Genomic DNA, 19,516 nt, shown 5'->3' on the forward strand with positions numbered 1-19,516 from the left:
GATCAGTATTGGCTCCAATAATGTTTGCTTTGTGAATGACATGGACAAGGGTATGGAATGTTTACATGAGCTTCTTTGCAGATGATGCATAATTGTTAAAGAGAGTACTGAAACAGGTTGACTCACTGCAGACAAACCTGAACAGGGTTTGGGAATGGAGTCAGAATTGGGAAGTTAACTTCAACATTACGAAATGTGGCATAATGGAATTTGGGAGTTAAATGAAACCAGGTTTTTCCATATGGTGATATGTATGGTAAAAACATAGAAAGGCCCAGTAGGGGGTAAAAGAGGAAAAGGAGAGTAACTTGTGCCAATGTACTGCATTGGTTTACAGTAAACAATTGACTGTTGGTGTTTATCCCATGCCTCTACCACTTAGTCGTTTATATTCGTCTGTAGGCCCCATGCCTTGTCCTTCTCTTAAGTATGTTTCTTGATGGGGTGAATTAAATGAGATTAAGTTTTCTTCTTAGTAAATATACTTGGTTCTATCTACATCAAGGGACTCCCGGTTGGGATCTTTGTACATCCCACCAAGCCAAGTCTGCTCCGACGTCACAATTTAATTCATCCAATAAGTTGAATGTTACAAATAAGTGCCACCCTTTAAGGGCGTGACTTTACCTCCATGCACCAATAATTTCTCTCCTCCTCCACCCTTTCCTCCAATCAGAAAGGCTGTTATATTGTCAAGCAATACTGTTTACGTAAGCAAGCAGAATGTGGCTTCGTGTTACATTTCATCAATTCAGCACTCTCTCGATATCCTAACCTATGTTTACAAAACACAAGACAGCAAGCGAGAATACGCAACTCTGCTCTTCCTATCAGCCATTGTTTCAAAACATCCAAGTCATAAAATTTGCATATCTTTTCACCTACCCCTCTATCTACTTGAATGTCTACCTCTATCTACCGGCCTCTTACAGTTGGTCATTATTAGCAGGGAGGGCAAGGATTCAGTGTATGCCACATCACACAAAATAAGTGAGCCTTGTGAAAGAATTTCACTAATATAAACTTGTGTATTCAATTTGTTAATGTCTTATACAATATATATACACATATATGAAGTGCTCTGTGTTGATCATACTGGAGGGATAATTTCACTAAACAAGTAGATACAAGTCATTGAACAAGAAATACTTCACTAGCTTTACAATTAAAATACCTACAGAGATAAGATTGACCACTGAATCATATCACATGATTAAGAAAACTTGAAATTTATCTCAGAGCAGATCTAATAGGCATTGATATTGCAAGTGACTTGCTGAAAAAATGCAAATTATTACAGGAAAACTCTAAACAGAATCTAAGAGTTGTGTAGAAAATTAATTCTAATATAAAAAATGGCAAACTATAGGAAATGAACAGAAATACTGTACAATTAAGCCATCAATGATTTGCTAAAATAAATCGATCAGTTGCACATGTAAAAATGTGAGGACATGGAAATACTAATCATAGATGTCACCCAACACTTGATATAACCAGATTTTTTGTAAGACACAAATATAAGTGCTGAAAAGAAGAGATAGACAGATAGATATATAGATACAGAGAGAGAGAGGGAGAAAGGAAGGTAGAGATGGAAAGAGGAAGGTAAAGATAAGGAGAGAGAGATAGAGAGGTAGATAGTGATATAGACAGATGGAGGTAGAGGTAGAGATAGGGAGGGAGGTAGAGAGAGAGCGAGATAGGTAGAGGTAGAAAGATAGGCAGAGAGAGAGAGGTAGAGATAGATGTATATATCAGGGCAGGAGAGGACGGAGAGGGGGGATCACAGGTTATGGGGGGCAGGGATGGCACCCCCCCCCACCTTGAAATTTTCAATTTGTTAACTTCAATATTTTCTGGTAACTACCACACCAATTTGGTGGGGTAGAAAGCTATAGATTGAAAATTTCCAGGGGGGGAGGGCACAGTCACTCCCCCCACCTTGAGGGTACAGCCCTGCATATATGCATACACATATTTCCCACAGACTGGAATATGCAGTAATGGTATGGTTCCCACACAAAAATGTTACAACATTGAGAAAATACAAAACATAGCAAAGTAGCCCCCAGCTGGCAGACCATATAATGAAATGTTAGAAAAACTGAGTCTCCCACCATTAGAAGAGATGTGTGATGTACATGTACCCCACAAGCATCCTTGTGGGGTAAAAAAGCCACTTCAACAACCTACGATCACTTTCTACAGTCACCAGAAATCCTTGTGTATGTGGTCCATTCACCATCAACTTTTAGCACTGCAAGTGCTTCCCTTCCAATGATTGAATATTTTTTTTACTCTGAATGTGCCTGAAAAATTATATTGGCTGTTGGTACCAATTTTCATCAGACTGTTGTAGTAATCCTCTGATTACTAAATCCCTTGCATCTGTGTTCAGTATGAAGGTCTTTGTGAAATCAGTGTGTCACACTCCTCTCCACACAGGAGTAACTGGCCAAAGAGGCATAATCAAGGAAAAGCTAAGTGGGTGGATAAACAAAGTGTACAATTCCAAGTACTTTATTTGTGTGAGCTCATAGCTAGTGGAATATATTGTTGAGGGAGTTGATCAACTAAAGCTTACTGACCTGGAAAGTTTGTGCTTCCTTTCTGCAAGCCCTAAGGGTACCTTGCTTATGATACATGAGGTCCTCAAATTATGTTCTGTTCCTATGCCATGTTGTACACTGATTTTTAGCATTGTTAGACCTAGCCTAAGTAAGCACCTTCCATGGTGATTGCTTTCCTTTTCTTCAATACACTGCCATCAGAAGTCTACCTTATGCTTGGAAGCCATAATGAAGGGAAGAAAGTTCCCAAAATTGGAACACAAATGAGAGAACGAATGATCAGTAGTAATCCAAAATGGTGCACAACCCACAGTCTATTGTTGCATGATGACACATTCCTCTGCCATACTAATCAGTAGTTCTTTGTATAATATATAAAAAGGGAATGTACAGAGATAAACTGCCTGTGTCATAACCATGAAATGGCAGAGATGCAAACCATCATAAATCAAGGATTCCCTATATGGCACTTCCTTTGGGGGTTATACTTTCCCTATTTGGGCCCAATGATTGGTCTATGGTAAAATTCTTAAAGTCATCTGACCAATAACTGAGGTCATTAAACAACTTGACCTACCTGTAGCACAGTACATTTATCATTTCAAGTCCTTTTTGCCAGGGTCACCAAAGTCATATATTAGCTTCCTTTTGACACAGTTGACCTTGCTTGCCTGAGTAGTGTCATACATCTGTGGTGGTAAAATGATCACAGAAATAGCATCACCATAGAAGAACGTACAAGTATAGTGAGTACTAGGATTAAAATTTTTGTCCAGCAGTAAAAGAAAAAAAATTGATGATGTAGATGAGAGGATAAACAGAAATGAAGGTTGGATGATGCAAATCTATTTTTCTCTCTCACTAACATGGTCAAGGCAATGCATGGGTGTGGATGTGGAAGTAGTCAGAGGACAGGTAGGCGTTGAGACTGGAAAAAAAAATGAAGAATGCAAGACAGGAAAGTCACATGAAAGCAAGGCAATGGAATGCCTGAAAGCTTTGCAAAAGCACGTTATTATAATATATGACAAAGAAACAATAGAATTCATTAATATACTTGGGAACACATAGGTTTGGCAGAAATATTAAACAGGCCAACCTAAAGTGGTTTGTTCATTTATAAGCACAAATTACAGTCGATCCTCCATTATAGGCAGTAGAATAAAAAAGTGAATACCCCAACTATAACAATAAAAACCACCCTTATTTCATGGCCATGATTTTTTTGAAGTCTTTCAATTTGAAAGATCCAGTTCCTGAATACCTTGTTTAAATACAAATTTTTTCTTAAAAATCTTGGAATTTCTTCTGTTGCTACCAATAGATCAATAGGTTCCTTCCTGTTCATTACATTCAACATCTGAGATAATACAGCTTCGGATGACGAAATTATTTTGCTCTCGTGCTCCTTGAGTGTGGCTGCATATTCATCCATTTCTGCCATGGTTTCTTTCAACTTCTTAACCATCATTTCTCCTGCAATAATAGCCTCCTTGGCTTCACCATTGATTTTAGACAGTTTCTCCCTGTCTAATCTGACCTTGGCTTTGCACTCGGACTGAAGGTGCACAAGTGATTCACTGGAGGTCAATACTTTGTGTCGACTGGGTCCGTGAGAAAGTATAATGCAATCTGCACAAATGATGAGGCGGCAAGTTTTACACCAGTAACGCAGAGGGCTTTTGTGTGTGCCACATATATCACCCACTTCTTCATTTGTAAAGCCAACTTCAGATTTTGTGTCAGATTCTTTCTCCTCCTCTACAAGACTTTCCATTTCTTTATTTGGTTTCAGTTCAACAATACTGATTTCTGCATGTGAAGCTTTGCAAGTTGGGCACAGGAGAGACTTCATGCCTTTCAATGCTTTAATGCACACCTGGCAGAAAGTATGGCCACATGGCAGGTTAAGAGGGATTCGTTCTCTGCCGAATAAGTGTGCACAGATGGTACATTCCATTCTGAAAGATATAGGTTTGCATTAATTGCTATGCACAATGTCAGAAGAAAAATATAACAGTAGTGAAAAGAGGAAATGCTGACCATAAGATGGGTACATAAACAAAAATGCACTACAGGATAAAATTACATAATATAATATGGAACAAAGTCCCAACAAAATCACACAAAAACCACAATACTGTGCCGTTACGAGAGGTAACGGGGCTTTTTTATATGTCCATGTATCCCCATGTTTACATATCTTTTTGTCGTAAGGCTCGTTTCCCCTCGGAAGAGGTTTTCAAGTTTGTTTTTCGTAATGTTTAATTTAAGTATGCTGCGAGCAGAAGCTTCGTCTGCTTAAGAATACTATCGTTGTAAGTTGTCTGCAAGCTGTGCTGCAAGATAGCATCTCATTATTTGTACAATGTTCACTTTAAGAATTAGACTTAAGAAGGTGTGTAAGAACCTGTTGCGGTGGTGTGATGTCACGTCACGCCTCCAGCCAGTGTGGTTTGAAACGCCTTCAGTTGTATACCCGCTCCCTTCGCGGCCTACTCGGTGAGTTTTGAGCCGAATTTAGTTTTAGATCTGGTATATTGTTTCTTGTATGTCATAATGAATTTAGCCTTAAGCTGCTCGTATTTCATGTTCAGATTATTTGTAATTCTGTATAAAAGCTGTTAGTAACGAGCGTCGCTCTGGATTGTTTTACAGTTTTTCATCTACTACTACTACTTCTACTCTTCCTCCCAATTACTGTCCGCTGCCATAGTTTCAATGGCAGCACCTGTTGTGTGAAGATGAGAAAGTCGTGTTTTCTATTGCCAATAAACGTTAGCGACGAGCACTTCGTGGATTCTTAACCCCGCGTTGTTTACGTTACGTAACGCCAGAAAAGAGGGCACTCGTTACGCTAACCCCCTATGCGTAGCAGAGTAATCTGTGATGCCACAATACAATGATTTCAATTTATTCACACCAATGTATTTATTTGATCATTACAAAGTAAAAAGAGCTACACTGATGGAGTTTTGCCTCTATCTCCAACTGTTAAACTTGGTTAAATTAATCTATTATTTTTCTTATTCAACTATTTCCTCCTAAGTTATTCCAAAAATTGATGCATTTGTAATGTAAGCTCTTAATATTCTACAAATATATTTTATTAATTTTTTCCCCATGACATTCTGTCACTCTCATCCCAAAGAAAATTGTTTTTCCTATAATTTTGTCCACACTTTCCATTGTTCTGTACACATAAAGCAAGTCACCTTTTTTCTTACTTCCCAAATAAGAACTAGAACTGGAAATAAAACTGGAAAAGAAATTATAACCCAAAACCAAGAGGACTAACAAACTGCCAAAAAAGCAATTGTCAGAATTACTAAGAAAAAAAGTAACATTACAAAACAAATGGTCAGCAAACAAAATGAAAACTGGGAAAAACTAATAATCAAAATGGATGGAGACTGACAATGAAAAAAATGGAGAGCAGTAAAAAAACATCAAACACTTGAAATTGAATCCTCTACCCCACCCCCACTGATGAAGCTGTTGGAGCAACTTTAGAGAAAATACCAACATCAAAGCGATGTGACATCATCCACAGCACTTCTCCAAAACTAGCTTCAAGACCATCATACCATAAAACAGGAAAATAATTAACGAAATGTGGCAAGTCAAACCTGACAATGAAACCAAAGCTGAAGGGCCAGACAACATTTCACATATCTACCTTAAACACCTTGGCCTAACTGCCATACAAGCCTTAACAAATATTTCTGACTATCCCTGGCTAAACAACATTTTCCCTCCACCTCCATTCTTTGCTACATATGACCAAAAATACTTAAATACTTCCTTTTGGGTCTTTCCTTTGTTACCTCTAACTCAATGCCACCTTTACCCCTTGTACATTTATCACCTTGCATTCACTTTCAACTATCTCTTTTCACACAACCTCCCCAGACTCAACCACAAGTGCAGTGTCATTTCCAAACAACAACTGTCTCATCTCTCACTTACCTGGCCCATCATCCTCACATTCACCAACCACACAAACACGTCCATATACCATAGCTGCCACAAGTATGGACACGATAATGCTGACGTCAATACTTATGCCACAAATTGGAAGTCCCTCGCCCTCAATATCACAAGTGAGCCAGACATTTTTTCATATACCTGGCAGCAAGACCAAGGTTAGCTGCCCCCAGGTCATGCAGTGTTTCCAAGCTCAGTGCTGTTCCAGATTCGACAGGGGGAGGATTATGTTTCTGGAGCTCTGTGCTTTGCCTTCGATTTTACGTAAATTCTTAGTATTTTACCTAGTTGTATTTTATGGGAAGAGAGCTATACTTGTAGTGACCCAATTTTGTATCTTTCCACATCCAGTTTGTTCTTAACCCCTTCACTCCGGGCCAAAATCTCGCGGGCAGCATTAGCTGCCAGACATGCGATGTTGCGTCATAATACTCGCATTACAACCACTCCTCGTTTAACGACCTACTCGGTTAACGACAACGCAGAGTTACGACGGGCTTTATGACAGACCAATATTCGTTTAACGTAAATCTTCTGAAGTTACGACGTCGTGTACGATAATCAAGTTGGCTGAGGCATATTTGTATGATGTTTTAAATGAACTTGTACGGTGGATATTAGCTGTGAGGTAAAGTGTTCTGAAGCTTAGGTCTACATTACCATCCTGCAAGCTGCAAAAACTACCTGGAGTACAGTATATACCGGTATTGGTAAATTTTTAGTTTCGACCATGGGCGCAATATAGCAATAGAATATTAATTATTAATTTTGTAAATTATAATGTATCAACGTAATATGCAATTTTGTGAGCGGAAATAAAAAACAAAAAAGTGCTAAAACAGATTTTGTAAGTAACGAAGTCATGTCGGACGAATAGTACACCATGTTTGTTATGATAGATGCATATATTTATATATATACATATATATATATTTATATATATACATATATATATATTTACATATATATATATATAAACTGAAAGTGAATCATTATTTTCACTTCTAATAAAACCGACAAAAAACAAATACCGTATATACTCGTCAATAGGTCGATCTCGTGTAAAGGTCGACCCCCTATTTTTGGCCCAAAATTCTAGAATTTTCCATATACCTCATGTATAGGTCGAGTGGCTTGTTTTTGTTTTGGTGCTGTGAGCATTCCACTGTCTTAATACTTTGAAGTGGCGTGTCTTGCCTGGTATAGCAATTGATTATTATGGTTTTTTTCACTTCATTAATTCTGATGTATTTTGGTTTATGTTTTTTTCAAGTTCACTGATTTTAATATCTAATAAGTTTCACTGAAGTTGCCATTTCAGCAGAGTGAAAAACTTGAACAGATTACCAATTTTTTTTTATCATGAAAGTAGTAGTTGCCGACAAGACTGACGAGTTAAACACCATATGAGGATGGAGCCTTTATTTGCACGACTTTTCTCTTATTACAGCCTTTTCAAGTACAAACTGAGATACATATGCTTGAGATTAAATAAGGGGAAAGGAGGGAACGGGGAGAGAAAAGAAGTAGGGGGAAGGGAGAGGAGGAGGAGGGGGATTGAACACTGGGAAAGGTTGAGAATGCTAGCCCAAACGTCCGTGGGCAAAATGTTCACAAAGGGTGGTTTAATTTTTTTTTTTTTTTTTTCCCCCATGGGTATTAGGGGAATTATGTGGGACGAGATGTTGAACATGCCCCTATTGTGTTCAATAGTGTTCGTTCCTTGAATGATCGCCGCTTCTAAACACTTCCTGCGGATTTTGTCTGGTTCTTGTATCAGCAGCTCTGCATTCTTCCAGTCCATAAGATGGTTTTCCTTGTTTCTATGTGTCACACATGCATTGGTGGTGACATCATGCCTGACGTCGTAATGATGTTCACGTATTCGTGTATTCAGGTTGCGTGACGTTTCTCCGATGTAAACACGGAATACGATAAACACCAGCTTTGGTGCCCAGTGTTTGGTTGTTGTGTATTTTCTTCTTCGTGATGTCTTTTATCGTCCTGCTTGTCTGGCACACTACTTCCAAATTGGTGGTTCTTAAAATATGTGTCAGGTTGGTGGCAACGTCGCTGGTTGGCAACACGAGACGTCTTGTTGTGCAGCAGGACAGCACAACAAGACGTCTCGTGTTACATTGTTTTAGTAATGGTAACAATAATATATACCATATAAAAAGCTAAATTTGAGAATATCACAATATCTTATTATTTTTCAACCAACTATGAGTACTATAATAGTATACATGATATAATAAGCTTGCCTGTGCTAAGAATTTTAACAAACAGGTAAACCCACAGTATGGGGTTACCGTATCTAGAAGGAATTTCACATGTTTTGGTATGTACCGTGTATTTCATGTCCCCATTGTTTACTGGTAATAACTAGTAGGTAAATATTTTGATTTCTGAACCTAAAGAAAAGGTACGAGTTCTTCCTAGCCTTTCTTGTCATGTGTGGATTTCAACCTAACAAGATTATGACTTGTGTATAGGTCAACCCCTAGGTTTTGGCCTAAATATTTTTCCTTAAGATATCGACCTATAGACGAGTATATACGGTACCTGTATTTCTTACCAAGTTACAACGCAAACAAAACCTAGTTGTATCCTCACATCGATTGCCTGGAGGTTTATTTCTGCCCTCTTTCTTTTCGGCATTTTCAGACTCCTACCTCATAAATTAATTACCAAACCACACTGCACCGTGGCCACATCAGGACTGCAGCCCAATGTATGAGATGTGAATCATGCAATCACACGTTCACAACATTGGTCTTGTGCAGTTCCTGTCTACTTCGGCTGCCGAGTTCTGACGTTGACTTTGGCCTGGGTACTCCCACATAATTTAATTGTACGGCATTATTGTATACCTAGGGTTATTTATTTATTTACTAATTTATTCATCTATTTTTTTTTTTTGTCACACCCCAAGAAAGGAGGACAAATGCACGTCCGACGTGAGGTTGCGCCAGATGGAGGACAAAGTGCTCAAAAGGAGGACTGTCCTCCCTAAAGGAGGACGTCTGGGCACCCTATACTCATTGCATCGAGAAATGGCCGTTAGGGCGGAGCACTGGGAATCCCCCTGTGTTACCACATATAATTATTTTATAATTTTATTTTATATTCTTATAATGTTGCCACATATAATTATATTACAATTTTTTGTCACACACCACCACTGAGGTAAAAATCAATGCTTCTATGCAAAGATTTCCTCGAGTCATAGACATGGCATATGAGCAAGAGAGAGCGACGTTGTCGCTACATCTATTCTCTGGCCCCATCCCCCTCACACTGCATTCAGTGTGAGCCGTGCGGGCTGTGTTATCTGTGGAGATGTGGCAACACCGGGAAATCTCCTAACCCCGCCTTAGTGGTCACTTCTCGTTGCGCTGACTATAGTCTCACACAAAATATGAGAGAGATCAAGTTAACCATCACGGCATTTTATAGTGCACGCACATGGCATGCATCAGAATGTAAACACCAAGATTGACGTCACAGCCGATAGTGTTACGAGAACAGCCGAAGATCGGCGAAGGAAAAGTTCGTCTGCTACCGATATTCTGATATGCCTTTTTAACACATTGTGTAATAATTAGGATTTATTTTTGCATTATTATATTAAAAAAGTGACCAAGCCATACATCTAGCAAATATTCACCACCTCTTGGAAAAGCTCAGTTGATCTTTAAGTCGAAACCCATCAGAATAACCGATAAATGTGGGTATTTTTCACAAGAAAAGTAATAGCGTAGTGAGGTGTACAGATTCATGTCCGCATGGGATTTTTAGGAACTATGTGCAGATTGTTATTGACGTGTAAGCACGAAGTATTGAGGCATCAGAAGGAATTTACATATCAGGTTAGTGTTTTTGTACAGGCCCCGTAGCCACGGGGGTGGGGGTGGGGGGCGCTATGGAGGGGTTTAGCCCCAACTCTCAAGCTCATATATCTATATTTTTCAGCCATTTTACTTATACAATAATTGTCAGAATAGAGCTGAAAGTTAGTTTGCATTTCGGTGCAAACTAATGGGTTTCGAGAATATTCTTTGCTGCAAACGTATGTACTTAATTTATTATCTTGCAACTTAGCACCTGCACGTACTTCTGTGGTGTACATATGTACCTCACAAGCATGCTTGTAGGTGCAAAGTGATGCATTGGAGTTGGATGGTAGTCTGACCTGACTCAATGCTCGAAGGCTAGGATGGGTCACCCCAATTAGGTCGCGTCTGCTCAAGGTGTCAAATCGGGCCTGGGTATATATACCGCCTGCCCTGACTCAGCAGAGGTCAGACGTCACTCTTCGTTCCAACTCTCTCAACAGCGTCCATCAATCTTCATGGCCGGTCGCGGAGAAGACTTTTCTCCTTTGCTGCTGCCGGTCTGGCACAAGGCTGACCTCTTCGTTGACGCTGGCAAATGGGTTTTCACATTTCCCAAGCCACGTAATTCTCTGCTTTGAGAGTTGTGCTTGAAAGAAAAGAGAGAGACACGCACACTTTCTTGCTGGCTTAGCAGAGGTCAGTCGTCCCTTAATCGAACTCTCAGTCAGCTCCTTTAACTTTTCGCCAGCCGGTCCTGGGGGAGGATGTGCAGGGCCTCTCCTGTCGACCAGCCCACACCCATGCCTGGCCTCTTCGCTGACACCGGTGTGCGGGTTTACACTTCTGACAATTACACATAATTCCCAAGTCACGTAATTCTCTGCTTTCAGAGTTGTGATTGGAGGGAGAAAGATAAAACAACACTCGCCCGCTGGACCCCCTCACACTGCCATCGGATCCACTCTCTTGACTACGCTTCGGATATTGCCTATTCAACACTCAAGCCTCACCTGGGGTTAATCAGGAACGCTCAAGCCTCACCTGGGGTCAATCAGGAACGTTCAAGCCTCACCTGGGGTGAATCAGGAACGTTCAAGCCTCACCCGAGGTTAATCAGGAATGTGCTACCTAACTGGGGGCTAATCAGCAACGCCACACGCGGAAAGTGAACTCTACCCACTTCTCGTAAGGTACATACACACAACTCTCACGAACATAACCACGCCACACGCACAAACATCTACACGTACTTTTTCTTCGACTAAAATTAGCTTCCTTTCTAACTTTCTCTTATATACATCTCATTTCAGTTTACCTCCCACTAAAGATTTCTCCTTTTTTCAACCTTTCTCTACTACTATGCCTCCTACCATTTCCTCAACTTTTGGTGATTCTAATCCTAGGCGTCAGTGCCGCCATCCGAGTTCCCTGCCTGTTTCTCCTGAGCCACCACCATCAACCACCCTTTAATCACCCACGAAAAAGCGCTTATAATAGCCATCTTTTATACACTACTATCTTTTCACTTACATTCTTCCGCTCCCACACGAACCGATTCCGCGTGAGCGGGTAGTCTGCCCTAGCTAGTCAACAGTTGACTCAATCATCCAGATTCTCACACTGTACCATGCCCAGACAGACATAATACCTACCTCTGTACGCACGTTGGGCCTTCGCGTTCAATCCCCTACATGGGGGGGTGGGGTGGAGACCACGCCACAACAGTCCTTAGGCCGACGCAGCAATAACCACCTGAATAAAGCGCTTAAGCCACACCGGGTGTCACCCCCTCCCTCAGCACCAGGCCCGTGCAGAGTAGGGGTGCTGAGGGTGCCCGAGCATGTGCCCCTTTGCCCTGTGCCCCAAAAGTGCCCTTCACAAAAATATATAAAAATTAATGAAAAACTATTTCTCACATGCTTTTTCCACTTTCTTACCATTCAGAAATTATAATGTGGAAATTGGTTTCAGAGTTTACACACACACATATAATACAAAAGAGTGAAGTGCCCAAATTTCCAGCCCAAAGCACCTGCCCTTTGCAATGTCTGTGCACGTTACTGCTCAGCACCATAGTCTGTGACATTTTACACTTGTACTGCATTATTTTTAATATCTAATGCACTGATGGCCCTGACTATTTGTGGTTCAGTAATGGTGTAGGTACGCGCGGCGCCACTGTCGACCATGTGCTGTTTACATCGCCATTTTTTGCGGCCCACTAGCTTTTGTTTAGTTTGGTTTGAATGCTTGCTGCGTTCAGCGCATGCGCAAGATATTCAAATTACCTTGTTGTTTTGCAAATGTATGCCCAATTCTTAAAATAGAAACAATTTTTCAGCGATTTAAACGGAAATTTGGTTATCAAACTTGGCAACATAGTTTTCAGAGTTAAAATATTAAGGTAAGGCATTACTATATATTATTTTAATTTACATAAACATGTTTATCAACCTATTTTCTCCCGGAAATGAGAAGCTCAAGATCGTTGATCACTTGATGTTTGAGCTTAGGGTCATCACATGTAGGCATATGGTCACGCGCGAAACCATGCACGGCGCCGATATCGCCATCTTTTGCGCCCCGTTGGATTTTGATTTTTGTTTGGCTTAGTTTGAATGCTTGGAGCGTTCAGCACATCCGCAGGGTATTAAAATTATCTTGTTGTTAAACAAGTTTATGCCCAGTTCTTCAAAACTTTACTAATTCTTACCGGTTTCAACGCAGTTTTTTATATTAGCCTTGGAAAATTAGTTTTCTGAGTAAAAGTGTAAAGGCAAGAAACTAAATCATATAATATTGAATGTAATAATGTTGTTTATTAGCCTCTATTCTACCGGTTATGAGCAACTTTGAAATCGTTGGTAATAGCGCAGTTGTGCAATCTAAGTTTCTTGAAGTTTAGATGCCTATTCGACATATTGTTGCCATGGCAACGTGATAGGTGTCAGTAAGAACGGTGTAAGAGGAAAGTCCTGCATTGTTTTTGACATGCTCAGGATATTTTTGGACCCATAAAACCTGTGCATGACAAGTTGCATGTCAGTTGGGCCAGCGGTTTGGATTTTATTGATTATTTCTAAATTGACAACAGTTGCCATGGCAACGTGATAGATATTTGTAAGAATGGTGTCAGAAGAAGGTCCTGCAATGTTATTGACATGCTCAGGTGTTTTATTGACCCGTAAAACCTAGAAATGCCAAGTTGCATGTCAGTTGGGCCAGGGGTTTGGATTTTATTTATGATAATCTGAAAATTGACAACTTCATGGTTGCCATGAAAAGGCAAATATGGTATGATGGAGATGTCTTGCATTGTTTTTGACATACTCATGTGATTTGTGGATCCTTAAAACCCAAGTATTCCGAATTTTAATAAAATTGGACCAGTGGTTTAGAGTTAACGTGTATTTCTTTACCGAAATCTTTACAAATGACCACCCTTAATTCTAACATTTTGCTATGATAACCAAAAATGCGGGCTAAAAAAATAATTAAAAAAATCGTATCTCACTTATTTTTTGAGCTATTTCAAAAATTTAAAAAGCATTTTGTTTCTAATAAAATTGCCTTTCATATGCAACAATAATTTAAGAGTTAAAAAAATGAAAATTTTGTGCCCGTACCTAAATGGTGTCATAACACTGCTGTTAGTGCTATTGTGTTATTACTGTTATACAAGGTTAGTAAATTTATTTACGTTTACCCCTCCCAAGTCATGCGTTCTGGCTACGGGCCTGGTTTTGTGAAAACGACTTTCCAGGGGGTGAGCAGTTTATAATCTAATTAGATTTTTCTCCAAATGTTGTCACTTATAAACTTTTATTAGTGGATTTTTCCGAAAGTGAGCTGTTAATGGTCATTTTCCAAACTAACGGAATTTGGAGATATTTCAAGTCCCGCCGTTAAATTAAATAACATTAATGATTCCTGTCAGACATAACAGATATCTGAGAAGTCTTGTTTCTTATCTAGTTCTTTATTTAACGTTTCAGACTCTTGAGGGAAGAACTCTAGGTTAGATTAGTAGTTGTTCATTCAACATTGACACAGTGTCAGATTCTGCCACACGCCGAATGTGGAGTATTGTTTACATTGCTGTGTCGGAGTGGTAATATGTAAGAATATATTAAAATATTAGTTTATTGCCTCTATCTTTCAGTACCACTTCCCGAACTACGACGTGGTTATTCACATACGAGTCATTCAGGGGCAGAGCACTATTACAGGCATTGATTTCTGGAGAGGGCAATTACTATTTTGAGGTGAAGTGATTAATTTCATGTTGATCGGATGGAACTTGCCTTTCTACAAACATATTGCACAACACTAATGCATATTTTGAATAGGAAATGAATTCTAGCAGTACTTGAGAAATTGAACACTGCCTACCCAAATTGTCAACGAAAATAAATTTACCACAGAATTAACAATATTTTGCAATCATTCACCCCCCCCCAAAAAAAAATGGTTTAAATGTTACCTTAAAAACGTAGAACACTCCGGTACACGAAGCTTTAATGCACTGCTTGCATCTAGTTGCATGACTGCTGCGATAATAGCCCCAACGACTAGCTACTCGTCGATAAGGTTGCAATTTACCGCCAGCCAACATTTCCGTATTCAACAAACTACTCATGTTCAGTACTTGTGTGATTTGCGATGTTTAGTCAACTTTCACTACTACTTTTTATACATGTATTTACGTATTATACACGTAATTACGCAACAGTGCTAATAATAATGTATAAGTATTATTATACAACGTATGTGCGGCATCTGTCTTCGATCGACGCGTAAGCAAGCGAAAACGTATTCGACAGCTACAAAACGTAATACTTCCACTAAGACCCGTAATAGTCAGGCGCGGATCTAGGAACAAAGTTTGGGGGGGGCCCGACGGCAGAATTTTCGGTTGTTTAACGAGCATTAGCATTACCGTTTCTCCACTCACGGGATTCTTATTTGTTAATAACTGGCGGACTGACCTAAATGAATGGGCATAACCATCTGCTCTAGGTGCCAGTGTTTCTCTTCGGATTCAAATGAGAGAGGAATTTTGTATCTTATCAAAACTTTATTGAAAGTAAGAAATTAATAGCTAGAGACCTAGAGACATTAGACCTCAATTTAAATGTAGAATATATATATAAGACAGTAAGCATTATACTTTATAATATTACCTATGATAGTAGCCTTAAAAGTAACATGCAAAGGTTATTACACTGAAAGGATTATTCACACTGCAGCCTAAGCAAAGAGAAGACGGCGGTTCCATAAATGATACAATGATAATAAAAATGGATTATAACATGGATTAAACATGGATTATAAAAATGAAATAGTGAACTGAAATGAAATCGGGCCAAAGGGCCAAAGCCAAAAGGGGGGGGCCCGGGCCCCCTGGGCCCCCCCCTTATATCCGCGCCTGGTAATAGTTTATTGATGGAAGAAAAAGTAGACTTACCAATAATATCCGTGTAATAATCTCCACAACACCGACACGCATACACATCAAGACAAAGTATATGTATATATTTTCGCAGTTACTCATCAAAGTTGTTAAGATAGGAAAACAGTTACCACAGCACTGCCCTTTTTCAAGGCCATCAAACCGAGGTCCATACACGTCTGATAAATGAACAAGACAAGGTGAAAATATGGCAAAAGACTTATGCGTGACTCAAATCCACGACTAGGAAAACGAATGGGATCAGGTGATTTCGGCCCAGGGTTTTTCTGGGTCGAAATCACCGGTGATTTCGGCCCAGTAAAAATAACCTTTTAAATTTGAAGGTTTGGTGCCCTGGCTTGGTTAGTTAGTTAGAGGGCAGGATAGATGGGGGAGAGGGTGGGAGGGGGGATTGGGGTTTTAGTGGAAGGAAAGAATGAAATGGAAGGAAGTATGAGTAATGATAGATGTGGGGCAGACCCACTTGCTCGGTTTATATAGGCTTGGTGCACTGTATAATAATAATTTCAATTTAAATAATTTGTTTCATAAATTTCATTTCGTTTTCACACAGTATGTGCAAAAAATATTGTTACTTGATATGATAAGTAATTTTTAAAAATTCTTTTAATAATATATTTTCTTTCAATAATAAGTAAATAATAGCAACATTTGGAGGACTAGCACAGCTCTGTCCGAAACGTAAGTTCCCGAAACGTCTGTGGCCGAAACGATCCTACATTCGATACGCTTCCCTCCTGCATGCTCACTAATGATGTTGAATTTCTGGGCTGGGTTGTTCAAAACAAATTTTTGCACTATCTTGGCGTTAAATCTAACTTGACATTAAACATCATGGTAACACAGAGCGTTACCATGACATTTAACATCAAGATAAACTAACGCCAGAATTAGTTTTTTGAACAACCCAAACCTAGACTCCTTGTAAAATATGTTATCAATGTTAGGCAACTTTTAGTGCAACAATAGCACCATTTACCTTAGTCCACACATGAAAGTTGTATAATTTCAATTTAGATAATTTGTTTGATAAATTTCATTTCATTTTCATACAGTATATTTATGTGCAAAAAAAAAAAAAAGTTACTTGCAATATATAATTTTTTTAAATTCTTTCTTTCAATAATAAGTAAATAATAATAGCAACATTTGGAGAACTGGCCGAAACGTCCTACCCTGTAGAGTTCTGGTGATTTCGGCCCAGAAAAACCCTGGGCCGAAATCACCGGGTAGTGCTGGCCAAATACCGCTAATTTCAATACCGGAATTACCGGTGAACAACAATACCGTTACCGAAATTACCGGCAGTGTACCGGTAACAGACTCGTGAAGTAGTAGTGACGTCCCAAGTTCTAGTCGAGTTCGAAAAATCAATGTTTTTGTCCTTTAATAAGCTATATATCTGGTTCTATTTTACATATCAATTTTATTGTTATGTCATTGTAAAGGGAAAAAGTCATACTTTAATTGGTGATACTATCTACCGCACAAGTGAGTGAATGGAGGGTGTCTGAGGGTGGCTGTGGTGTATAAACTTTCGTCCGCGTCTGTCTGCATGGATGGGTTCATGTTTGGAGGGTGCATGTGGGAGTGGGAGTTTTCTTAATACACACACACATACACATATAATGAGCTTTGACTAATTTGTAATAAATGTTTTCTTTAAAACTAACCTAAACGGACTAATTTGTAATAAATGTTTCCTAAAAACTGTTTTTAATGCTCCCTTGTTTTAATACTAATTTCATACAAATTAGCCCAGCACGTGATCCAAAGACCAAGGTGAATACTCAAGGATATATTGGATTTCATTGTCAGCACGTTTTTTATTTGTTTCTTCAATTATCTTTTCATACAAATTAGTTCATATTCTTATTTAGAAACAGAAGCATATTGGCATTTTCATCACTTAAGCATATATATGTATACATATATATATATATATATATATATATATATATATATATATAATACATATATGAGTCTTCGTTTGGCGACACGCGGAATTTTTCGATGAAATTTTCACAATTAATATAATTTCGTATGCTGACCACAGACATAACATTAATTCTGTTGAGAAATTAACAAAAATGCCGAAAATAAACTGTTTTAATGGTAAAAAATTACCGAGACCTTAGCGGTACATACTTGCTGGTAAAAGTTTAACCGGTAAAATTAGCGGTACACTGGGCCCGTCAGTACCGTCTTTCAGTACCACCAAGCCGAGACGTGCTTACTAGTGGTGGACAGCTACCGGTGAAATTACCGGTTTTATCGACAACAAACTTAATGATAGCTTACCGACAAAAATTCTGCTACCGGTAAAGCTTCGTTAACCGATAACTCGATAAGCTATACCATAACACTCAGAGAGCGGTAAGCACGTCTCGGCTTGGTGGTACTGAGTGACGGTGGTGACAGGCCCAGTGCCCCGCTAATTTTACCGGTTAAACTTTTCATTAAGCAAGTATGTACCGCTAAGTTCTCGGTAAGTTTTTATCATTAAAACCGTTTTTATCGGCACTCTTTTTAATTTCTCAATAGAATTAATATATATGGCAAAAAGAAGGAACGTGCCAACTTGACTTCAAAATAGAATTAATGTTATTTCTGTGATCAGCATACGAAACTGTATTATTTGTGAAAGTTTCATAAAAAAAAAAAAAAAATTCCGCGTGTCGCCAAACGAAGACCCATATATTATATGGGTCTTCGTTTGGCGACACGCGGAATTTTCTTATGAAACTTACACAATTAATACAGTTTCGTATGCTGATCACAGAAATAGAATTAATTCTATTGAGAAATTAAAAAAGTGCCGAAAAACGGTTTTAATGGTAAAAATATGACCGAGACCTTAGCGGTACATACTTGCTTAATGGTAAAAGTTTAACTGGTAAAATTAGCGGGTCACTGGGCCCGTCACTACCGTCACTCAGTACCACCAAGCCGAGACGTGCTTACCGCTCTCTGAATGTTATGCTTATCGAGTTATCGGTTAACGAAGCTTTAACGGTAGCAGAATGTTTGCCGGTAAGCTATCGTTAAGGTTGTTGGATAAAACCTGTAACTTTACCGGTAGCTGCCTACCACTACCACCTCCAAACATGAACCCATTCATGCAGATACGCGAACGAAAATGTATACACCACACCCATCCTCAGACACCCTCCATTCACTCACTCGCGCGGTAGATAGCAGACTATAGTAGCACTAATTAAAGTATGACCTTTTCCCTTTACAATGACATAACAATAAAAACAATATGTAAAATAGAACCAGAGATATAGCTTATTAAAAGACAAAAACATTGATTTTTCGAACTCTACTCGAACTTGTGACGTCACTATTACCTCACGAGTCTTTTACCGGTAAACTGTCAGTAATTTCGGTAACTGTATTGTTGTTCACCAATAATTTCGATATTGAAATTAGCGATATTTGCCCAGCACTACCTTGGAGTAATCAGCAAAGACATGACACCAAACAAACATATCAATAAAATAGTTGGAGAAACCTTCAACCTATTAAGGTCAATGAAAGTGGCATTTGACTACCTGGATGAGGAAATGATTAAGAAAATATTAATTACACTAATAAGACCAAAACTGGAGTACAATGCAACACTATGGACACCCAGTACT

At 39.0% G+C, this 19,516-nt stretch overlaps 1 protein-coding gene across 2 annotated transcripts; it reads right to left on the reverse strand.

Annotated features, from left to right (window-relative positions):
- Nucleotides 1-464: 464 nt before the first annotated feature.
- LOC143026612 (tripartite motif-containing protein 5-like) lies at nucleotides 465-16,023 on the reverse strand. Of its 2 annotated transcripts, none has more exons than XM_076187314.1 (2): nucleotides 15,867-16,023; nucleotides 465-4,534 (listed from the first exon to the last, which is right to left on the reverse strand). In XM_076187314.1, the coding sequence occupies exon 2, from the start codon at nucleotides 4,531-4,533 to the stop codon at nucleotides 3,721-3,723; it is 813 nt and encodes a 270-aa protein (XP_076043429.1). In that variant the 5' UTR covers nucleotide 4,534; nucleotides 15,867-16,023; the 3' UTR covers nucleotides 465-3,720. The 2 variants fall into 2 exon arrangements, with proteins under 2 accessions (XP_076043429.1, XP_076043428.1); XM_076187313.1 differs by lacking the exon at nucleotides 15,867-16,023 and adding an exon at nucleotides 14,883-15,228.
- Nucleotides 16,024-19,516: the final 3,493 nt, after the last annotated feature.

This window comes from Oratosquilla oratoria, chromosome 6 (genome assembly GCF_046742065.1).
Source record: "Oratosquilla oratoria isolate Oo_2021 chromosome 6, ASM4674206v1, whole genome shotgun sequence".
NCBI lineage: Eukaryota > Metazoa > Arthropoda > Malacostraca > Stomatopoda > Squillidae > Oratosquilla > Oratosquilla oratoria.